At 43.8% G+C, this 24,241-nt stretch overlaps 2 protein-coding genes across 9 annotated transcripts in view; one reads left to right on the top strand and one right to left on the bottom strand.

The window, feature by feature from the left end:
- The window catches only part of LOC147187440 (kinesin-like protein KIF13B), a 28,812-nt gene extending 21,880 nt beyond the window's left edge, over positions 1-6,932 (top strand). For all 4 annotated transcript variants that reach the window (XM_086100316.1, XM_086100315.1, XM_086100314.1 and 1 more), the window contains 3 exons: positions 4,609-4,674; positions 4,830-6,012; positions 6,290-6,932. In XM_086100316.1, coding sequence (XP_085956442.1) covers positions 4,609-4,674; positions 4,830-6,012; positions 6,290-6,561 — 1,521 coding nt within the window. In that variant the 3' untranslated portion in view covers positions 6,562-6,932. The remainder of the gene's footprint in view (positions 1-4,608; positions 4,675-4,829; positions 6,013-6,289) is intronic.
- Positions 6,933-7,642: 710 nt separating this feature from the next.
- On the bottom strand, positions 7,643-21,289 carry LOC147187439 (homeobox-containing protein 1-like). 5 transcript variants are annotated; one of them, XM_086100321.1, is made up of 10 exons: positions 21,112-21,289; positions 18,026-18,684; positions 16,174-16,259; positions 15,168-15,278; positions 12,811-12,964; positions 12,560-12,642; positions 12,221-12,316; positions 11,760-11,854; positions 11,454-11,537; positions 7,643-10,083 (listed from the first exon to the last, which is right to left on the bottom strand). In XM_086100321.1, exons 2-10 carry the CDS (start codon positions 18,670-18,672, stop codon positions 9,916-9,918), a joined length of 1,524 nt encoding a protein of 507 aa, XP_085956447.1. In that variant the 5' UTR covers positions 18,673-18,684; positions 21,112-21,289; the 3' UTR covers positions 7,643-9,915. The 5 variants fall into 5 exon arrangements, with proteins under 5 accessions (XP_085956447.1, XP_085956449.1, XP_085956448.1 ...); XM_086100323.1 differs by having other exon boundaries at positions 11,760-11,851; XM_086100322.1 differs by having other exon boundaries at positions 18,026-18,679.
- Positions 21,290-24,241: the final 2,952 nt, after the last annotated feature.

The following is a 24,241-nucleotide window of genomic DNA, read 5'->3' as shown; positions in this document are numbered from 1 at the left end:
ATCGCCTTACTATATATACTATGTCATTTTTTTCGGCTAAAAATGCCTTACTATACCATGTCTTTTTTTTTCGGGCTAAAAACGCCATACTATACTCTGTCGTTTTTTGGGGGGCTAAAAACGCCTTAATATACTAAGTCGTTTTTTTTCGGCTGAAAAACGCCTTACTATACTGTCGTTTTTTTCGGGCTAAAAACGCCATACTATACTATGTCGTTTTTTGGGGGGCTAAAAACGCCTTAATATACTAAGTCGTTTTTTTTTCGGGCTAAAAACGCCTTACTATACTATGTCGTTTTTTTCGGGCCAAAAACGCCTTACTATACTATGTCGTTTTTTTCGGGCTAAAAACGCCTTACGATACTATGTCGTTTTTTTCGGCTCAAAAACGCCTTACTATACTATGTCGTTTTTTTCGGCTCAAAAACGCCTTACTATATATACTATGTCGTTTTTTTCGGGCCAAAAACGCCTTACTGTACTATGTCGTTTTTTTCGGGCCAAAAACGCCTTACTATACTATGTCGTTTTTTTCGGGCTAAAAACGCCTTACTAAACTATGTCATTTTTTTCGGGCCAAAAACGCCTTACTATACTATGTCGTTTTTTTTCGGCTTAAAAACGCCTTACTATACTATGTCGTTTTTTCGGCTTAAAAACGCCTTACTATACATGGTCGTTTTTTTCGGGCAAAAAACGCCTTACTATACTATGTCATTTTTTTTGGGCTAAAATCGCCTTACTATATATACTATGTCGTTTTTTTCGGGCTAAAAACGCCTTACTAAACTATGTCATTTTTTTCGGGCCAAAAACGCCTTACTATACTATGTCGTTTTTTCCGGCTCAAAAGCGCCTTACTATACTGTCGTTTTTTTCGGACCAAAAACGCCTTACTATACTATGTCGTTTTGTTCGGCTCAAAAACGCCTTTCTATACTATGTCGTTTTTTTCGGGCCAAAAACGCCTTACTATACTATGTCGTTTTCTTCGGCTCAAAAACGCCTTACTATACTATGTCGTTTTTTTCGGGCCAAAAACGCCTTACTATACTATGTCGTTTTTTTCGGGCTAAAAACGCCTTACTAAACTATGTCATTTTTTTCGGGCCAAAAACGCCTTACTATACTATGTCGTTTTTTCCGGCTCAAAAGCGCCTTACTATACTGTCGTTTTTTTCGGCTCAAAAACACCTTACTATACTATGTCGGTTTTTTCGGCTCAAAAACGCCTTTCTATACTATGTCGTTTTTTTCGGGCCAAAAACGCCTTACTATACTATGTCATTTTTTTCGGGCTAAAAACGCCTTACTATACTATGTCGTTTTTTTCGGGCCAAAAACGCCTTACTATACTATGTCGTTTTTTTCGGGCTAAAAACGCCTTACGATACTATGTCGTTTTTTTCGGCTCAAAAACGCCTTACTATACTGTCGTTTTTTTCGGGCCAAAAATGCCTTACTGTACTATGTCGTTTTTTTCGGCCCAAAAACGCCTTACTATACTATGTCGTTTTTTTTCGGCTTAAAAACGCCTTACTCCACATGGTGGTTTTTTTCGGCCTAAAAACGCCTTACTATACTAGGTCGTTTTTTTCGGGCAAAAAACGCCTTACTATACTATGTCGTTTTTTCGGCTTAAAAACGCCTTACTATACATGGTCGTTTTTTTCGGGCAAAAAACGCCTTACTATACTATGTCATTTTTTTCGGGCTAAAATCGCCTTACTATATATACTATGTCGTTTTTTTCGGCTAAAAATGCCTTACTATACCATGTCTTTTTTTTTCGGGCTAAAAACGCCATACTATACTCTGTCGTTTTTTGGGGGGCTAAAAACGCCTTAATATACTAAGTCGTTTTTTTTCGGCTGAAAAACGCCTTACTATACTATGTCGTTTTTTTCGGGCTAAAAACGCCATACTATACTGTCGTTTTTTGGGGGGCTAAAAACGCCTTAATATACTAAGTCGTTTTTTTTTCGGGCTAAAAACGCCTTACTATACTATGTCGTTTTTTTCGGGCCAAAAACGCCTTACTATACTGTCTTTTTTTTTCGGGCCAAAAACGCCTTACTATACTATGTCGTTTTTTTCGGGCCAAAAACGCCTTACTATACTATGTCGTTTTTTTCGGCCTAAAAACGCCTTACTATACTAGGTCGTTTTTTTCGGGCAAAAAACGCCTTACTATACTATGTCGTTTTTTCGGCTTAAAAACGCCTTACTATACATGGTCGTTTTTTTCGGGCAAAAAACGCCTTACTATACTATGTCATTTTTTTCGGGCTAAAATCGCCTTACTATATATACTATGTCGTTTTTTTCGGGCTAAAAACGCCTTACTAAACTATGTCATTTTTTTCGGGCCAAAAACGCCTTACTATACTATGTCGTTTTTTCCGGCTCAAAAGCGCCTTACTATACTGTCGTTTTTTTCGGACCAAAAACGCCTTACTATACTGTCGTTTTTTTCGGCTCAAAAACGCCTTTCTATACTATGTCGTTTTTTTCGGGCCAAAAACGCCTTACTATACTATGTCGTTTTCTTCGGCTCAAAAACGCCTTACTATACTATGTCGTTTTTTTCGGGCCAAAAACGCCTTACTATACTATGTCGTTTTTTTCGGGCTAAAAACGCCTTACTAAACTATGTCATTTTTTTCGGGCCAAAAACGCCTTACTATACTGTGTCTTTTTTTTCGGGCCAAAAACGCCTTACTATACTATGTCATTTTTTTCGGGCTAAAAACGCCTTACTATACTATGTCGTTTTTTTCGGGCCAAAAACGCCTTACTATACTATGTCGTTTTTTTCGGGCTAAAAACGCCTTACGATACTATGTCGTTTTTTTCGGCTCAAAAACGCCTTACTATACTATGTCGTTTTTTCCGGCTCAAAAACGCCTTACTATACTATGTCGTTTTTTTCGGGCCAAAAACGCCTTACTGTACTATGTCGTTTTTTTCGGCCCAAAAACGCCTTACTATACTATGTCGTTTTTTTTCGGCTTAAAAACGCCTTACTCCACATGGTGGTTTTTTTCGGCCTAAAAACGCCTTACTATAGGTCGTTTTTTTCGGGCAAAAAACGCCTTACTATACTATCTCGTTTTTTCGGCTTAAAAACGCCTTACTATTATACATGGTCGTTTTTTTCGGGCAAAAAACGCCTTACTATACTATGTCGTTTTTTTCGGCTAAAAATGCCTTACTATACCATGTCTTTTTTTTCGGGCTAAAAACGCCATACTATACTATGTCGTTTTTTGGGGGGCTAAAAACGCCTTAATATACTAAGTCGTTTTTTTTCGGCTGAAAAACGCCTTATTTTTTCGGGCTAAAAACGCCATACTATACTATGTCGTTTTTTGGGGGGCTAAAAACGCCTTAATATACTAAGTCGTTTTTTTTTTCGGGCTAAAAACGCCTTACTATACTATGTCGTTTTTTTCGGGCCAAAAACGCCTTACTATACTGTCTTTTTTTTCGGGCCAAAAACGCCTTACTATACTATGTCGTTTTTTTCGGGCTAAAAACGCCTTACGATACTATGTCGTTTTTTTCGGCTCAAAAACGCCTTACTATACTATGTCGTTTTTTTCGGCTCAAAAACGCCTTACTATACTATGTCGTTTTTTTTCGGCTTAAAAACGCCTTACTCCACATGGTGGTTTTTTTCGGCCTAAAAACGCCTTACTATAGGTCGTTTTTTTCGGGCAAAAAACGCCTTACTATACTATGTCGTTTTTTCGGCTTAAAAACGCCTTACTATACATGGTCGTTTTTTTCGGGCAAAAAACGCCTTACTATACTATGTCATTTTTTTCGGGCTAAAATCGCCTTACTATACCATGTCTTTTTTTTCGGGCTAAAAACGCCATACTATACTCTGTCGTTTTTTGGGGGGCTAAAAACGCCTTAATATACTAAGTCGTTTTTTTTCGGCTGAAAAACGCCTTACTATACTATGTCGTTTTTTTCGGGCTAAAAACGCCATACTATACTATGTCGTTTTTTGGGGGGCTAAAAACGCCTTAATATACTAAGTCGTTTTTTTTTTCGGGCTAAAAACGCCTTACTATACTATGTCGTTTTTTTTCGGCCAAAAACGCCTTTTTATCCGAAAAAAAATGACCATGATTAGTAAGGCGTTTTTTGCCGAAACCCCCCCGACCATGTAAAGTAAGGCGTTTTTATCCGAAAACGACAATATTTAGGAAGGTGTTTTTAGCCGATGAAAACACGACCACATTTAGTCAGGCGGTTTCAGGCGAAAACAACCATGAAGAGTAAGGCGTTTTTAGCCAGTTGAATACGTAACGCTATTTGAAATACGGTAATGGGGGGAGGACCTTCATAAAATGATTAATTCCTCTATAATCATCTTTGTATTCAGCACCAGTGCAAGAAAACTGACCATTTAAAAGCCCCCCCACTCTCCAAAAACAAAATATATAGTACTCAACTGAGCCGTGACGCAAAAAAGGTCTGGGACCAGTGGCTTAGACAGCTTGAAGAGTGAGTTGCAAACAGACTTCTGAGTCTACTTTGGGTGACGTGTTGGAAAACAGAAGTCGAGCCTTGACAACTGCTCCTCTGCTCCAGAACGTGCCTCGTATCCTGGTGCAGTCCGCCAGTGTGGAAGAGGGAATGAATGACACACGCCTGCAAGTAAGTTTGAGGATCCAGACATTCTCCTTTGCTGCAGGGCTCAAGCAATTCAACTCACACTCTGCCACGCACGCGGACCAAACTGTTATCAAGTCAACCATTAATGAACGAAAACCCCAAAGTAATCACACAAATCGTCGTGCTTGTGCCTTCAGGTTGCGACTGAGCAAAGCAGCCCTGCTCTCATGTCCCAGGAGAGCCCCAGATCGGTGCCTCTCCCTACGCCAATTAGCCCAGAGACACAAGACTCCACCCAGAATTTGCTGAGCGAAGCGTCCGGCGGTTACATGTCGACGATGCCGCTTTCAGACGTCTTCACGCTGAGCTGGGACCTTCCTCCGTCGTCAGGTCAAAGGGCTGCCAGTTTTGCGGCCGTGACAAACGAAGAAGACGAGGAAGCGATGCAGAGACTCTCCTTTCCATCTGAGGGTGGCTCCGGGTCTGAACCTCAGGAGGCTTTCCAAGCAGCTGCGGAGAACACCGACCTGTCGCAGTCCAAACCAAAGGATAGTTCATTAGTTCATTTAAATCGGAGTCTCTGGGACCCAAATGCATCTCATGCAGCGCAGGAAGTCAAAGCCTCTTCTGCATGCGCAGTGTCCGATCGCCCGACAACACCAGTGCATTTAGAACGTGACCCGATGACACCAAAGCAAGTAGACAGTGTGCTGACACCGTCAAATTCATTTATTGTAGAAGAGCAACAACCAAAGACGTTTTCGACTGAAAGTGTTCAAACGAATGTGAAAGAAGCAAGTAAAGCAATTCAAAAAGTGCGTGAGAAGAACCAACCATCCAACTCAGACCAGACTGAGACAGATCCTGAAGCTCCTGCGTCTGTCTTCACCCACACGTCATCCGAACCGCCTCCGGTTCCACTGAAGAATTGCGATCCACCATCTTGTTCCCGGGAAAAATCCCCTTTCAAGGACTCCAGCGGTTCTGCCATCCTAGTTCCCTCCAGCGAGGAGGTCCACCAGGCCGCAACATCCGCTGCCTCGGCAAAATCCTCCAAATCGCCTGCTGCAGCAGTCAAACCTTTCAAGATACAGAAAGTCCAGTCATCAGATCTCAAGTCCTTCCGGCGTATACTCAGGGAGCCCGTTCAAACTGAGACCGGCAGCTCTTCACCATCGCACAGCAATCTCGCCGAGCCCCTGGAGCTCATCTTAGACTGCGGGGAAGGAGTGGGAACTGCTGCCGTCTCTCTGCCCGACTGGCTGAAAGAAGGGGAACTTGTCACTGTCGGGACCAATAAAAGCGGCGTCGTGCGCTACGTGGGACCCACAGACTTTGCCCAAGGCGTGTGGGTGGGAGTGGAACTGGAGGTACCTGCAGGTGAGTGGAAAAGATCCTTTTGTTTTAAAACCTGGGCAAAGTCAAATAATAAAAATGCCCAACAGAATACTGTGATCCACTGGATCAGTTCAAGCCAATAAAACCAGACACACACGGTCTAAAAAAAATAAATACCCCCCCACACACACACACACAAAATACATTGCAATGCCCAAAAAGTTGTACATTTGAGGGCAGGGTGTGTGTGTGTGGGGGGGGGGGGGGGGGTGACAAGAGCACAAATCATTACTTTGGAGCATCACCTGTCATTTACCAGGAAAGAATGACGGCTCGGTGGGTGGGAAGCACTACTTCCACTGCAATCCAGGTTACGGAGTCCTCGTCCGGCCGGACAGGGTGAGCCGCAGTGGCGCCAAACGCCGTCGGCAGCAGCAGAAGCGTCGCAGTGCCAACCTGTCGGGATCCACTCCGAACCTGGCGGCGCTCACGGCGCTGGCCAAAGGTGATGCTGCCTCTGCATCATCATCCTCATCATCATCATCGTCATTACCTTCTCGCGATGGTGCAGAGGACCTGAAACATTCTTGAGAGAGGAGGCTCAGCCGTGCAATGTTGGGTTGAGGCTGTACATACTTGATGCCGTAAACATGATTCAATATGTTCCAATGTGTTTGCACATCTAACCCATTTCTCCCCGAGGTTTCATTCAATGCTGCGTGTGTTGTTCACTTCCACACTTTGTAAAGCTCCATGCCAAGAAGTGTAGGTTTTGTTTTACTTTTGCATGAACACTGATCATATCGTATTTAGAAGATTAGGATGCTTTCACAAAAGTGTTTTACTGCTTGAGGATTATGTTTCTATAAAATGACTTTAGTTTTGTGTGCCTTCTTGATTGTTGAGAATACATCATGAATTGTGAGCTTTTTTCCTTTCATGAATTAAATGCAGCAAAAACATTTGGGGTCTTATTTTTTTAACAATGTTTTGTGACTTTACATGAATAAATCGAGTCATTTTTTGACACAAAACAATAATGGACTATGTTACGTGGTGTTCCATCTTGAAAGTTTTTTGTTTTGTTTTGTTTTAAACGTGCTCAGTGAGGCTTTAGCATATCAGGGCAGTAGTGCCAGCTGGTCCACCCCTTCATTCACAGAACTTGAAACAAATCTGTTTAGCCTTTGCAGTCTCAAAGAGAGTACCGATTTTACGAGGGTATTTCTCAGAAATTGGATTCTAAGTACCAAAGATTTGTCTCCATTGAGTGGTTTACCACTTAACGCTGGCTTCAATTATTTGCTTTGAAAATTGACGCCGAGGTTCTCCAGAAAGTTTTGAAATGTCGATATTTGGGCGTTTGGACTGACTCATGTCCCACCCGGAACAGCTCACCAGGAGGCATCCTAATCCGGCCGGCTCCTCTCGACATGGAGAAGCGGCTCGACTCTGAGCCCTTCCCGGATGACGAGCTTCTCAGCTTATCTTTAAGGGAGGAGCCCGGTCACCCTGTGCAGGAAAGTGATTTAGGCCTCTTGTAACCGGGATCTTGTCGTTTCGGTCAAGGTCATCTTTATTGTCAAATATGCTTTATGTATAACATTAAGATGACCTTGACAAAACACGTGACAAGGCAACACATGGTAAGTAGTAAACGCAAATATCAAAGTACTTTTCAGTGATATAGCTTTATTCTCTTGTACATTATTTATATATATATATATACATATACTAAAATAAACACAAGTTAAAAAAAAATGAACAAAGAAACTGTATAAAAATGCATATATATACTACATCTTAATTACAGAACAGTCTACTGTCCAAAAAAGGCACTAAATTTCAAAATGGGCAATACAATTGAACATAACATAGCTTTTGAAATTGACACAACAGTATTCAGTCCTCTTTTTCTGAGCTATATTCGGATGAGGTGTTTTACGTGCGGGGGGCACGGAGGAGGGACTCATAACATGCAAACCCTGACGTACCACGAGAGGGCATCCCTGGACTGCAACTGGAGCACGTGTTGCCGCTGGGGAGGGAGCTTTGGACCGGTGTCAGGCTTGCGGCCTCCCATTTCAACCTCACTGGAGATTCAAAACATCCCATTCACTACAGGAGCACCCAAAGGCGTAACGGCCTCCGCCGAGCTTCAACACTACCCGATAGAAATTTGGACTGCGGTTTCATCTCTGAAACAATACAGACAATTCTTTTGAAAGCAGCTTCAAGTGAGAATCTCCAAGCGCACTCTTGTGTGCGCGGCAAAGACAAAGTGAGCTTTTCGACACTATTCGTGATGTGCGCCAAGATCCTCACACACAAACCGCAAGTTTTCCAAAATTTTGTACTAACTAAAATTCAGTACGATATAGTTCTCCGCTAGTACTCGTTTTCAGAACATCAGATTCACTTTACAGGGTCTTTAAGTCTAGACTTCAATCGCATCTTTTATTTATTTATTTTTTTCAAATCCATTGTGGTCTATCAAGGCAAAATGGGGAGGGGGAAAAAAAAGTCCAACTATTTCTGGACCCCACTACATCTAATTGATTTTCTTTTTCTGCGCCAAAATAGGAAACACCGAAGCGCTCCCATTTCCAAGGAGTCTGGCTACAGGGGAAGGGACAAAATGGCATCAGGTCCAAGTCGTGTTCCGCTTTGTAAGGTGCATCGTCATTTGTCTTTCACAAAATACCTCCGACACAAACAGGAAGACTGCCGTTCAGTCGAAAAATGAATGACAAAATGCATGTTTAAAAAAAAAAATAATAGAAAAATCTGGTGAGCATTAAAAAAAAAAAAAAGCTTGATTAATTTAACAATAGGCATGTTTCTTTTCAAAACACTTTGTACATTATTAGCCTTAAAAATGAGTATAAATACTTTTTTCAACCCTAAAATCCTTTTTTTTTTAAATCCTTTTTGAAATGCATGAAAATGTTACGTTGCAGGAGAGCTTTGATATACATGACATATTCTTTTCCAAAATCATCACATTAGGGCCTCTTCAAAAGATTCGGGTTACACTTTGGGAAAAGGTGATTCATGAGTACAACGCAAAGCCATTCGTCAATTATTTGTTTCTCGGAGGCTAGTCGCATACATACAATTTTTTTTCTTGGAGGGTTTTCCCAATTGTGTAATTTCCCCAGTGTGGGACAAATAAATGATATCTTATCTTATCTTATCTTTTCTTGTGGTAATGTTTTTATCAAATACAATAAAATAATAAATCACCTTCGACAGTGGCTCGAAGAGCATTAAAAGCAAATACATTTCACTTTTTTTTATTGATTTGAGGGGGAGGAGGTGAAAATGGCTTTTTTCCAAAGTGTCGGGAAAACTCTTGGATTTTTTTTTCTCCTTTTATGTGGGGTTCTCCTCCAGTTTTGAAATCGGTCAAGATTTTCAAATGGTGAAATGCTTCGCAAACCGCTTAGTTTGGGCTCACGTGATCACGATACAAATCTGCTGCGGTCACATTCTTTTGGCAATTATAGAGGCGGATCGGCCACGATTATACTTCCTGCCTCTGTATGAGAGCGTTACGGCTTGCCCTCGTCGGGTCAAACTGGCCCGAGAGAAAAACTACATCACTTTTGCCAAATCTTTTCCAAGAAGTGGCGAAGACCGCGGCGAGAGCGGTCCGCGAGGCCGAGGGCCGACTTTGAGCCGGCCTCAATGCGGCATTTTTTCCTTTGGCATGGATGGCGTTCAAAACAAAAACACTCGTGGATAGCTTAACTTTGTTTGATTATCACATGAACCCATAAATTGATTCTTCATCCACTCAAGCACTTAAGTCATCGACGAGCTAAGCGTCGCTATCAGCGTGAAGACTTTCTGCTGTTGAATGTAGACTCGCTCTTTTCTACACTGAAACAATCATCATCATCATCACATACTTGGCATGCTGCGGCGAGAGTCGACGTGAGGTTATTCATCTCCAGGTTTGCATTCGACAGCAGAAAACCCGAATGATTCCGTCGAGAGGCTAAGAAGAGTCCGAGCGTCGGGAGGGCGCGTGACGGAACCGCCCATCAGATTTGGCGCTTTCCGTTGGTTGCCCCACCTCCCCCAAAAGACATCGTCCAGAGGCTTCTCCTGCCGTTAATTGCACAATAACAAGGGTGAGTCGCCAGAGTAGGTAGGTAGCGCGCCATTACGTTCGGGTGACTGACAACTAGAAGAACCATATATCTTATGTACAGTACACATTTGTGGAGTTTGTCTCTGAGGTTGAGTGAGACTGAGTGAGGATTGGCTCAGACGACCAGGCTGCAGAGGTAAGCGGGAATGGGGGGTCAGGGGGAGAGGAGGGGAACGGAGGTTTCACTTCTACTTCATCTTTTTTTGCCATAGATCGTTTTCAGGGATGGTAGGCTGTATCCTTTGTCTTGAGTTGTACAATTAGTTAATACATCAGAAAGTTGAGACGATCAGTCATGATGGCTCGCTCTGGGAAGGGAGTGAATAAGGTCTCAGAAGGAATTAGGAAGGCCGGGCCCGGCGTTATGACCTCTGGGACGACCAACACGGTGCGCTTGGACCGCGGGAACTATTTCATCAATTCAGTTCCTACAAAGGTGCATTGCGAGAACCGGACACAGGGAACTTGCAACACAGAACTGAATTTGGAGATACTTCTTGGGGTTCAAACACACAATGGTCCTCCCAAAGTTGCCGCGCTTGAAATTCCTCCTTTCCCTTTGGCCTCTTGCCGCTTCCTCCCCTTTGGCCCTTCAGTCGTCTTCCAGGACCTCCGTCTTGATGTCGCCGGGGCCCCCTCCGCTTCTCGACAGGGCCAGGATGGTGTGATTCACGGCGGCCATCTCCACAGCCAGGGAGATGGGATCCTGGTGCTCGCTGTGAGCGGCGCTGTCATCCTGAGATAAGGAGGGAACATTGAGGGGGATCCGAGGAGCTTCCCGAACATGCAATTTCGAGAGCGTTTGCTGAGGGGTCAAGTGCAATTTGGGGGGGAGGAGGGGGGTTGTTGCTCTCGGAACCTGATGCGCAACGGCTTTGAGTGACTACCCGGGACTAAGGTTTAACCAGAAATGCTGGCTTGTAGTCATCCACGCTGACTTTTACTTGATTTGTCCGGCCATCCGTTTTCCATGGATTTCACCGGAAAGCCAAAACGTTTTCTGAGTAGTGCATATAACACAACAGCAGCTCTATTTGTCTATTTGTGTTTGTCCAGGAAGTGACAAACACATCTAATCAGGTTGTGGCTTGATGTAAAATGCTTTTCCTTTTTTTTTTACAGCGCGACGGTTTGGCCGATAGTAATAAAACAGAATGTTTATTTTAATACCGCCAGACACAAGAGTCGATCCCACTGCGAAAGATGAGCAAGGTGACACATTATGTATCGCGGCTGCTGTATGCGGCTTGGGGACCTCACAAATAATATTGCCCGAACTCAGGGAACCTGGTCACGACTAAGATGACTAAAAGTGAAGACTTACCTGTATCGGGGAACTGGGCTCCAAGCGGTAAAGGCCAAATGGTCGGCTGAGAGGTCTCTTGTCAAAATATGGCAAATCACATGCCTACAGGGAGAGGAAAGACTGAGCTATAATTTCCGTCCCAAATTTGTGGCGTCACAGCAGTAAAGAATCAGGAATGAATGCTACTTTATCATCCGGTTGCCAGGCATAAAAGTGAACAAACGAGCGATTCGACCAAGAATGACTAACATCAAGAATATGTCCTCAATTGTGAGGCGTATTGAGTTCCCGCACTTGTTGGTGGTGAAGAGAAGCGGCGGTTACCTGGTCTGTGAAATCGTTCCCATCAATGTCGTCACTGTTGGAGTGTCCTCCTGGACTCTGCACGTCTATCCCGTGACTCTCCAGGATTGTGGCTTCTTGGAGGAAAAGGACACAGTGTGACATTGACCGTCTTTTCCGCACTGGATTATGAGGCGCACCTTCAATGAAGACTGAAAACCATTAATAAAGTGTGCGTTTAAAAAAAACAAACAACAACAACAACACCACAGCTGCCTTCCTATTCCCGTCGCAAAAAAAGCCACATGGATAAAATAGACATTTGTGTTGATAAAGCCCAAAGTTGAGAGAGTCATGAAACAACCTGCCCAGCCCATTTTGGCAGAACCGGTGCCAATGTGCGTTGCAAGCCACTCTTCGGCACAACAAAGGTCAGAGGAGCTACGAACAACAACATACTGAGCGCTTGAAACGAACTTTGTTCCCTCCCAAAGATACATTACCAATGTTAGCTCGTCTCTTGATCTCCTTGCGGCGGTTGGCAAACCAGTTGTAGACTTTGAGGGAAGTGACCCTCTCCAAATCAGATAGCTTCTTCCCTGGAAAAAGATGACAGCGGTGTCATTCCACCCGCGTATCTCGTCTACCTTGCCTTTGCGTTCATCATCATTTTAAAGGAGATAGCATCATTAGCTCTCTTAGCTGGCTGGGTTCTACTCGCTCGCTGATTGTTTTTGGGGTTTTTTTTGTTTGTTTTTAGAATTTTTGTTTCATTGTGCAACCAAATCAAACCGTACCGTCAATGTGATGCACAGGTGACATTTACCGAGGCTTTGGTTTACCTGGTTTCTGAATAACAGCGTTGCAGGCGTTGGCGATTTCCTCCCTTTTGGCCTCATCGGGGTACTGGTTGTCGTTGAAGTAACTGTCAATCACACAGGAACCAGGCGAAATGAATTATGTTACGCAAGGACCAAGGCAGCCAGGTAGACCGTTTGCACTTTCTACGACCAAGCCGCCGTTGTTTGGGGAGATCGGTGGGACGGCGCCATACAGCCTCTGCTCTTAAAAGTTGCAACTCTCGTCTTCTCACCTCTCCATCACGGCCAGACACTCCTTCCTCCACGTGAAGCGGCTTCCCCGCCGAAGTCGGAAAGTACCCGGGGCGGTGGCCAGCGGAGGAGGAGTTTGCCTCCACTCCATCTCCTCCAAAGGCAACGGAGCCGGCCGCATGTTCAGCGTGGCACCTGGGTGGGGAGAAAGAGAGCGCCGAGGAGCGCTCTTTTGATGCTGGTCTCATTTCCATCTGCATAAACTGGGTACTGTGTGTAGTATTGTTGATCAATGTTTAGTTGGCACATAGACGGGCGGGGACGCCGACCCCTATCATCCTCTATCGGGGGAATATTTTGTAAGGAACATTTGGACTTTGTCTGCAAAAATTGGGTCTCGTCCTCACCACCAGGAACACGAAACTGAAAATGAATATTTTTTAACATGAATGATTAGCTTAACTGAAATCATATTTGCATGACAATCAAACTTCCAGCACCATTTTAGTCATGTGCGACAAAGCCAGCATTTTATATGTCCATAACCACAAAAAAAAAAAGAAAAAAGCATTTTAAATCACATATTATAGTCCACAATGGATTAAACGTCAAGCGTAGCCGCAACTCACTTCGCTTTGCTGCCGGAATCTGTAATTCCCCTACTGCTGTACTAATCAAGACTTATTGAGATGATATTTTATGGAAAAAGACCGAGAACACAAACACGTGCAACAGAGCGCAAACGGTCCAATACACTAAGCTGAGCATACCAAGATTTCTCAAGTTGAGAACACAGGAAGCATGAACGCAAAGCAAAACTCTTGTCGCAACTGTTGAGGAATGTGAGCGGTCAAATTGCTCTTAGCCCTCCTTGGACACAGGTTCTTTTATCTCTCTATAAGGTGGAAGAAGACCCAACACCACGTCGTCTTTTCTTCAGTTTATCACAACGCAACACGAATCGATTCGGGCTCCTGTGAGTCTCAGATTTCATCAGGAAGCCCCAAAGAAACACATTCATGAGATTATATAGAGACAATATGATAATGAGAGGCGGGGAGGTACGCCTCTCATGCTAATCCCTGAAACAAAGAAAATAACATGTCATCTAAAGGAAGGAAGGCTGGAGGAAGTTGGGAGCGGTGGGGTTCGAGGGCACTAAAGGTGATTGTAAACACAGCGAGCAGGAAATACCTTTAACAGCATTCTACATTGTTTCTCTCAAGTGTCTGAACAAACACAACTAGCAGAGAGGAATAACACCATAACCATTAAACCTAACTAAGCAAAAAGTAGAGACAAAGAAGGTCAAGCAAAGTTCGACCTTGATATGATGACAAAGTATAGACCACTGCTGTTGGTCACAGATCTTGAGATTAGGGTTCCTCTTTGAGGGCACTTGACAGCCTTCAGGGATGTATACGAGGTGGCAGGAAAACCCTCGGGGGCTGTTAATTAACCAAGTGAAAATAGGACCTAAACTTCACACTACATTCTTTGTTTTAAGTACTTCAGCAGATGTTCAGGACAGAGACTAGTGTCAATAGTTCTCATAGCAAGGTGAAATTCCTCAACAATGTTCTACTACTACTTCTAGCGGAATAATTCCTTAACACAACCATACTATTGGCATCCAGCTAAAAGGTGCGACGCATTTGCGATGTCATAACCCAGCCCAACTGGTTAACCCCCCCCCCCCCGCAATCGTTGTCGCAATCAGCATGAAAGGGCCTCGTTTTCCTCTGCGGCGGTGATGGAAATGTGCGCGGCGCTGAACCGGGCTCACTGTGAGCATAAATATCACAAGGAAAGAGCAGTTTGCAGCGCTGATGGCGTTGGCAGACCTCCACCAAAGGAGCATGCCGCAGAGGACAAGGCGTGGGATGTCTGCCGCCCGTCTATACGTCGAGACAGCACATTTACACCGGAGATGCAAAGTCAGCATGCGGCTCCTTTAAGCGTCCACATTCAAGGGTGTCCTAAAAACGGGTGCGCGGAACACACTTTTAGCATTTACTGCATTGTCCCTTCCCATGCGACAATATTTTCAGATTAGAATGCGGGCAGTTGACTTGTGACGACAACGTGAGCCGAGCGGTTGGGTGTGGCCATTGTCACATGCATGTGGGCCTCCTTGCGTTTCGTCATCCCTTCACAAGAATGTCACAAATGTGGATGCATCTGCTGTCCGAGCGCAGCATTCCACCAATCGCTTCAGAATGCTCATCTCAAGTTCTTGAATACTTTGGAGTATCTCATCAACCGTGAAAGAGGAAACTGCAGGCAGCGCATTGCTTTTTTTTCCCCCTCCCCTGATAAGTCTTCCACTTCACATGAAAGCTGGAAATTCACCAGATTGCCAGGATTTGCTGAAGCAGAGTCAAACGTTGAGCTGTACCTGGAGTGGTTTTCTCCAGCGTGTACCAGCGGTAGAAGGCCCTCTTCTTCTGCTCACTCAGGTCGGAGCCATGCTGCAGCAGCCAATGGGAGATTCTGCTCTGGCTGATGCCTGGAAGGCAGCCAGACATCAAATTAGTCAATGTGTAACATCAAACCCTGGCACAGTTAGCGGAGAAAATCCTCTGAAATAACTTTAGCGACAAAAAGGCAGATGAGAGAAGAATGCAGCGATCCATGTAAATGAGCTCCTTGCATCACTAGTGTGCCGTTGCGTGATTTAAAAGAACCCATCTGCACTTCAAAGTGCTTCAAGGAGCGAGTGTTGGTTGGTTTTGTCACACCCTTTTACTCCTAAGAGGCAATGGTGCGTTATTCTGGCCACACACACCTAAATGCACTGATTTAGAATTTTTCTTCAACAGCCAAGTTGGGAGAGTGGAATGCACAAGGATGTGGTGGCAATACACACAAATCATTACAAAAGGCAGTTTAAAAAAAAAATCCAATAAAAATAAAAAGACCCTTTACGTTCCGTGCCAAATGTGACCAAATGATACAACTCCAGCCTGCTGACTCTTTCCGAGAACGTGTCAAAATGTGACAGCAGCCGAGCGACGGTCCGTCGAATAGCGGAAAAGAGCACCGCGAAAGTTGAGTGCAACATCCAGGCATGCTTCTCCATACGAATACAGTCATGCAATCAGATGAGCATTTGACACAATGTTGAACATTGAGCAAAATTAACATTTTTTTGTTGTTGTAGGATTTTAACTGGGATGGCATCGTGTATTTCTAAATCCAGTATTGCAGAGCTGCAGCGGAGGAATTGTCAATAGCCATTTTGGGAGGGAGATTCCCCTCTGTTTATCAGCCATTTTGTTGCACCATATACAATATATTCCGGACTGCTGCACTTTCACGTATGTGTGTCTGGAGAGAACATCAAGGAGTAACAATGGCATCGTCTGTTCAAAATCGGCTTTGTATGCGTGATTGCTACTTACCGGTGACTTGCGCCACCACCGCTTGAGAGATCCGACGGTTCCCAAGGAACGCTTTAATCTCCTCTTTCACCATGCTGCTATCCCTCCTGCAGAAACATAAACAGCATTAATAACTGCACAAATACATCATTTAGAAAACATTCAGCACCATTCGGCCAGTTAGATTTTCTTTAACCAACAGCAGCAATGCATTAAAAAAAAAAAAAAAAGAAGATCCAATTGTTTATGCATATATAGTGTTCAGTTGAGGTATGCAGGGGAGGCGGAGTAGCACAAGCAGACCATGGCATGATGTGCTCCATGCACCAGTTTTTGGCCTACCACGGGCTATTCTGGCTCAAGTTCTTCCAGTTTGTTTATATACATGCAAACCGCAGGTCACTCAAGACATATCATATCTTTAAGTAAAGTAAACTACATTGGCACACTTTTCTTCCCGTCCTTTCGTGGAGACTTTAAGGTGTATCCCTAAGCGAGGGCCGGCCAGGCCGTTCCACATGTTGTCTTCTGTTACCAGTCATTTCCTGAGCTTTCTCCATCATGCGGGATGGCCTAACTCGCATTTAATTGGCCTGTTCATTTCCTCACTACTGTAAAGCTGCGCCGCTTAAGAGTCTAAGGAAACCTGGCACTCAATGGAAAAAAAACAAACAGTTGAAAGATGCCAGAATGTACACATTCACCTGGCTTCACATTCTTCTTGGAAAAAAACATGAAACAAAGGCTCGGTCCTATTCTGGGCTGCATTAACAGCATCAGTGCGTGTTTTTATTATGAGTCATACACCAACACTGAAGCTCTATCACTCCTTACAATACTACAGACAGCATAGAAAGACACCACAAATAATGGAGGCATTTACACTTTAGGCACCATCAACATGAAAGGCACACCGAAGCCCAAAGCACTTTTTTTAAATTGTATTTTTGCACATATACTTCTCAAAAAAAGAAAAGTCTGGGCTCTAGACATCCAGTTTCAATATGCTTCACACTGTGGTCTTGCAGCACAGCTAAAATTTGATTTGTAAACAAGAAAAAAAAAAGCTACTTATATTGACACCAGTGAATCACAAGCATCTGCACAAGATGAAGGAAGCGTGGAAAGAAGGAGGGAGGAGGTGATGTGATTGACTCAAAAAAATAAATAAAAATGAAAAATAAAATCCCCTGCGAAGACAAAAACTGTGAACTTAGAAGTGGGGGGTGCATGGGGGTGGGGGTCACAAGGCCAACGTGGGATCGTTGAAGAGCTTCACCACCCCCGGCAGCCCTGTGGAACAGAACGCTGGAAGCCCCTTGCACGTGGAATGAGCTCGAACGCTACTCAACTTCCTCAGGCTTTCCATAGAAGGCGTCGGGGGACGTCGGTTAATGCGCTGAGAAAATGTCCAGACTGCTCATATGGGGCAATAGGACAACATCAGAGGTTTAGAGTAGTGGGACTAATGTGCAAAGTGCTTTGAGGGCGAGGAAAAGGTAGCTAACGGGAGAATACTGATGGATTCTAATGGCTCCAAGTAACTACCGCGGCTGCTATTTTGAGCATGTGACTTTGAGCCCTAATGTGATTTGACATTTGGCAAATTCAATCCAATAGAATTGCCTGAGGTGGAACAGAAAATCTTTTCTGCTCCCCAACACAAATCCTGTGTTTTTCTTGGGAACAAATTATTCTGACTGCAGGTACATTCAAAATAATTTTGTTTTTATCCACGCCCTTTTGAAGAATCACGGAATTTGTAGCGCTGCGAGAAGAATGGTTTTCAGGAAAATGTAACACATTGTTTTGATTACAATCACATCAAATATCAATCACAAATGAGAAAGTCTTAAGTCTGAATACGACTGACCTCATCAGCTCCTCCACTTTATCGTCAACATCAAGGTCCTCTTCGATAGCCTCGAAGCCAAAGGTTCTAGCTGCCGCCGCGCTGTTCACAGGATAGCGAGGAGGAGACAGCTTTCCGTTGGGCGTGGCAGCGAGACTGTCGCGCCCATTCTGGGACAGCGCCACCAGTGAGACGGGCGAGGGCAGGATGGCGGAGGAGGGCGGCGGCGGCGCCGGAGGTGGTGAGGTGTCGTAGCTGTTACTAAGCGAGGGCGAGAGCCCCCCGTTGCTGCCAAACTGCGTCTGCGTGGCTGTTGATATCTTGGAGGTGGTCGAGGAGGCAGTGGTTGCGGAGTGGTCGCCGACGCCGTCGTCGCCATTGTTGATGGCGCCGTTGCACGTCACGGCAGAGGTGGTGGTTGCGGAGGCAGTGTTGTTGGAGGCAGAGTTGTTGGTGCAGCTGTTTGTCCCGCCTACCATGTAGGAGGAAGAGGAAGAGGAGGAGGATGAGGTGCGGCGACCGAACTTGTCGCCGTGCTCCCGGTCCAGCCGGTCCAGAGTTTCGAGCGCATGGAGGATCTCCCGCTTGGACATGCCGGAGCGACGCAGTCGCTGCAGCAGATCTATCTGCTCGATAGTGAAGCGAGGCTCCTCGCTGAAGTCAGACATCCTGATGCTGAACTGGAGACAAATCAGAACGGTGATGAGACGGAGGACAACGGGGAAGTCAAGGGACATACAAAGGGAATCTGAGGCAAAGAAAGGCAAGAAGACCGAAATAGACGGATGAAGGGCTTGTCAAGAGGGAAATGAGAGGATTAAGAAGGAAAGGCTGAAAAGGAACACTGCTGCAGATGGGCAGAGAAAATGAGAAGGATAAGGCAGGGAGAGGAAGCGGCGTGGCAAGACGGAAAGGAAAGTCGAGAGAAAACTGTTGGGAAAGTGAGAGAACAAAAACTGCCGAGATGAAAATAAAGCAGCAGCAGATAAGAAAATGAAGAGTGAGAGATAGATGTGTGAAAAGAAAAAGGAAGGGAGGGGCGAGGCATTTAAAAAAAAAAAAAAATCTGCTATTTTTGGGACCCAGCAAGCAACACACACGGAGTGCCAGAGTCACCTTGACAGCTGATTCGATCTTAACATTCTGAGTGCCATTCTTTAACGGCTCCTGTATATGCGCACCACCCACACGCAATGCTTTTTATAAGCAATTTGCTACGCCAAAAATCAATGCGTCTAGAATAAGACCGCAGTACATTTTGTGCCAGCATCACCTCGAACGACGGGGATGAGAACGTGGTCAGGTTTAGGTTGGCTCGATACATTTATTCATCCGCTCATAAATTTTAGAGGAAACGCAAAAGGAAAGGGTGGCCACTTTACGTTGTGCTAGACAGAGGGTGGAAAGAGTTGACTTTTATGGAATGAGGGAATTGTGATTACCAACTTGTCAGCACAAGACCCTCTCAAACGGCGAACGACAATTAGCATCGGGATTGTAGAGTCACTTTGGGTCAGCACACTTCCTCGGCCTCTAACCCGTTGGTTGGTTTTATGATATTATAGCTGAACATTGAACACACATCTGCGACATTACCGTTACGACTTCACAAAATGCAGTAAACCTGTCAATGATTATCAACCAAAGTTAAAGACGAAAGCTGGCACACTGCTATGATATCAGCGAAATATAAATGAAAGCATTAAACCTACACATCAACACCGGATAACCGATTGGATTTTCTGCAGACACTTTCTTACTTTCGAAACAGACAAGCAGTGATCATTAGCCATCCTGTTCAACATTTACAGTTAACTATTCACAGACTGCAACTCATTTCAATAATTTCATTCAAGACATGCAGGGCAACACCAATAACTGTCCTGCACACAAAACACAAAGTTAGGCCGCGCAACAAGTGGTTATAAAAAGTCTACACACCCCAGTTCAAAAGACAGGTTTTTGTGCTACAGTCTTTAAAAACAAACAAAAAAGGACCTTTTCCACCAGTCATCTATTACCTTTACAGCACAGTCGAAAAAAAAAAACATTAGTAAGTAAGTAAATAGCTGCGAATGTGGTTGTTGAAAGTGTGCACAGCCTTTTGTGGCTGTGTACAGAATCATTCTGTACACAGCCACAAAAGGCTGGTTCTGTCAGAATGAACCAATCACAATCAAACTAAATGAGTAGAACAAGACATAGCCTGCAGAGAGCTTCATCAGAGGGATCTCATTGTTCAGAGGCGATGAAAGTAAGGTTGACAGGGTGGCCCGCAGCCAATGCGCTGCTGTTTCGGTTACCTACCGGCAGACCCAGGCCCAACCGGGCCACTGAGGGCTAATCTCAGTTGTACTCCTTAATAAATCACTGTCATGTCCTGTGAGAGCTGTACTGTTAAATGCCTGCCAGTGTTCTGAGAGGTAGATTTAATTAGGTGACACCTGCAGTTCTACATTCATGCAGCCATCGTGTACCTCCAGTTTCTTGCCATTGGCTCTCGTTGTTTGTGACTTGGAAAAGCATTGCTTTTTTTCCTTCAAAATACAATTCTCAAGAGAATGACAATCATTCCAACTTCTGACTTTCTTTTGCAGCTTGTTCGCCATCTGTTGATTTATGTAAAGACACAAACACACACTTAAGAACCAGCACAGGTTTTAGTTGTAATGTCGTAGAGTTGGGACCCCAAATTTGTCTTGGGTTTTAATAATTAAGGGCAAAAGCAGAGCAAGGGGTGATGCATGCCAGTTTTCACGCCCTTTGCCTAAACAGCTAATGTTAGCAAAATGTTGCCGTGGCAGTCGGATACTACTCTGATATAACGTTGAATAAGGCAGCGTTAAACCACCCAACACTAAACGAAACAATTCCAACCACAATTTTGATAACCGCATCGGCCCACAGTCACCATAAACAACTAAAAACTGCATATTGACGGTTTTGGAAACAACTATACGGTATGCGCTAGTTAGCATTAGATGCTAGCCCTGCCGACGAGATGACTAGCTAGATGACATTAGACGCGCCGGCGGCCGCAGCTGCGATGGTTTGATATTAATATAACAACCTTTCCAGTGTATTGTGCGCCAAACTACAAGACCTACCTCGGTTTAATATGTCCACTTCACCATCTAACTTGAACAAAGGACCAAAAGCCCACCGGGACTGAAACTGAGGCCCAGTATTAACGCAGTTTGATGTCAGTGCCCCGTTCGCCTCTTTTTTCCAAGGATTTCTAATCAGAGGCGAAATTATTTGCCTCTCCGCTTTGTCTGTCTGACAACAGCCATATTGACAAGTAGCACTTTCGAGGAGCTCTCGGGGAATTGTAGTTTTGTCTTTGAAAAATTCTCCAACATTCGACGGAGTGCTTGAGAATACAAACTACAAATCCCGAAAAGGAGCCGGAGGGAGTGTGCTGTGGCTCAATTCTACAGCGATGAAAGCGATGCAATTACGTTCCCTCTCAGTTTATTAATGAATTATATTTTGTAATAGATTACAAACCTAGTCTTACAATGTAAACAAAGAAGAATGATTTGCTGATTCACATTTGCTTTTCAATAATAATTATTAATTCACTAAGTACTCGGGTGAACAATTTCTAAATTGTGAGTAAAAACAGACACTAATTGCAACTTTCTTTATGTGACGAACACGTTGGATGTGATGTCAACTTCCCCCCAGAAAATAGTGGAAATGCAGTGGACTCGATCGAGAACTCTTCTGTCAAGTTTTGTCTTTTCAACTCATCACTGTTATTTTTGTGTGCACTGTATTTAGAGTGTTGCATTTTGTGTGGCCCTGCAACCAATTCCGTTTTCCCTCCGCACTCTAAATAAAAATAGACTTTGCAAGACATTCTCAGTCTCAAACAACTTTTCGTGCGTACTGAATTACAGTACACGTATTTGCATGTTGTCGCGAAAACGTAGGCTGTTGGGTTGCACAGCTTTTAAAAAAACAATAGAGGGCAGCAGCATCTAGCATACTTAAATGACATGAACTTGAACGAATACACTTAGTATTTCCGCTGACCTGAATCATGACAAGGATGTCCAGCATTCGTCCCCTATTTCTGGTTAAATAGTTTCAATAAAAATGTCTTGGTCAACTACCGTTAAATACTGAACTATGTTTAAACTAAAATGAGGCCTAAGGTAAAAACTGGGGCAAGTCCAAAATGTACGATAGACTAGGCCACGGTTGCAAACACACTGCCAACATGACGATGATGGCAAAGCTGCAAAAAAAGATTGTGCCCCTATTTCTGGTTAAATAATTTCAATAAAAATGTCTTGGTCAACTACCCTTAAATACTGAACTATGTTTAAACTAAAATGAGGCCTAAGGTAAAAACTGGGGCAAGTCCAAAATGATCGATGGACTAGGCCATGGTTGCAAACACACTGCCAACATGACGATGACGGCAAAGCTGCAAAAAAAGATTGCGCTGCAACCAGGACACTCGAAGAATCACTCTTAATTACATGGGTGACGCGCAGGTAAAACATAGGGCAGGTTAAGAAGTCACTAAAAGGGGCGGGTAGTGGCAATGACAACAGCAAACAGACACAAGGAAGACGCGGTGTAACAGGTTTGACTTGGAGAGACACCAGAGGCCATTGCGGGGAATTGGCGGCAGACAGCAAGCAGCTATAGGAATGCGCTTCAAAAGTAAAAAAACAAAAGCAATCAAAAGGCACATGCCCTTCACTCGCAGGTGCATTTTGACAACGATTGGAGTTATAATCAGCATAATAGATGTTGGAAAAAAGTATGGCACATCTGCATAGCATGTAGGTTTTGTGGTGAGTTGACCTCCACCGAACCCGAGTTGGGAAGAAATTCAAAGATGGCGGGACATCTATGTTTTTGTTTGTTTCTCAGTAGACTACTTGCTTGGTGGAGAGAGGCTGATAAAAACATGGGGGGTGTTGTTATGAATTTGGATCCAGATAGTTCCATGGCTAGGAACAATTCTTAAATAGCTACGTTGATTAACATCCTTAATATATGTGAATGTGCCCCCCTTAATGGAAATCTTGGAATGATGTACTACCCCAAGTAACAATTAGTTCCGTGGAAGCATTTAAAAACAAAGTCAGGGCTGATCTATGGCTGCTCCCAATGTTTAGTTTCACCTGGATGTGATTCAGCAAAGGCAAAAAAACCAAAAAAAACACCCCAAATTAATTACTTGAGCTAAAATTAAACTGGCGCATGCCATAAAGCAGGTTTTTGCTATTTCCCTGGGTTTGTTCTGTTTATCAGCATGATTTATTGTTGTGCTTTAAATCAAAGCGATCTCAATTGTCATTTTTCACTAAACATCAAATTCAAATTGTCGTGAATGCCAATATACTCATGTCTCCTGTTTGGTGTGAAAAAACAACTTCCAATTAAAAGTGTGAATCGTGTATGTGTGTGTGTGTGGTGTGCAGTAGTTCCCTTGGCTGGCTTTGTGATGAAAACACGTACATACACACACTTGCACGTGCACTCGCCTGAACAGATAATCACTTCCTCGTCCAGGCATCTTACATCTTCAACTAGGGGCATCATTGTATTTCGGGGGGGGGGGGTCAACAGAACTAATAGAGCGCAATATGAACACAATTTAATGATCCAAACACTGCCTCACACTTCAGTAAATTTGTAACAAACACCTGTGATCTGTGAGGAGCGCTGTGAACCAGCAGGGACGTATGTACCGTTTAGTATCAGGGTCGGTCACCTGCAAAGTAAAGTCTCGAAACAAAACAAGTGACTGAAAAGTATAGCAATGCGAATTCTCATCCGTACGGACTGACGTGCAACTGTCAGAAAAAGCTGCAGCTATGGGTTCACTCAGAAGAGCGTGATGACCGCAGAGCCACACAAAAATGTCTCATTAGCGTACGACATACAGGTACACACAACAAATTGCCGAATGGCTCGTTTTCGTTTCAAAATCACAAGTCAAGGAAAATAGTTGTCTAAGTAGCTGAAAAAAAAACGGTTGGGTAACAAATAAAATGTTGCAATTTCTGAAGATGTATATTCTCTCTCTCTCTGCATCACAACTATAATTATTCATAATGAGGCTATTCGGAAATTCTTAATGAGGCATTGGAACTAGGAGTTATCTTTGCGACTTTGTAGCCTGTGTGAGTTTACCATCAATAAACTACAAAGCCCCTGAGTTGAATTCAAATGATTATGACACGAACTCTTAATGATTCTAATTGTTCT

This window comes from Hippocampus guttulatus, chromosome 20 (assembly GCF_054856545.1).
Source record: "Hippocampus guttulatus isolate MCC_2025c chromosome 20, RoL_Hgut_1.0, whole genome shotgun sequence".
Lineage (NCBI taxonomy): Eukaryota > Metazoa > Chordata > Actinopteri > Syngnathiformes > Syngnathidae > Hippocampus > Hippocampus guttulatus.
This window is presented reverse-complemented; position numbering and strand designations above follow the sequence as displayed.

What these genes read in the sequence shown, in the direction of transcription:
- LOC147187439 (XM_086100321.1), bottom strand. Translation starts at nt 18,672, where the DNA reads ATGTCTGACTTCAGCGAGGAGCCTCGCTTCACTATCGAGCAGATAGAT. An exon ending in GCTGGAGAAAACCACTCCAG is followed by an intron (nt 12,965 to 15,167) that starts GTACAGCTCAAC and finishes CTCCCCACCCAG; the next exon opens with GTGCCACGCTGAACATGCGG. An exon ending in TGTCTGGCCGTGATGGAGAG is followed by an intron (nt 12,643 to 12,810) that starts GTGAGAAGACGA and finishes TGTGATTGACAG; the next exon opens with TTACTTCAACGACAACCAGT.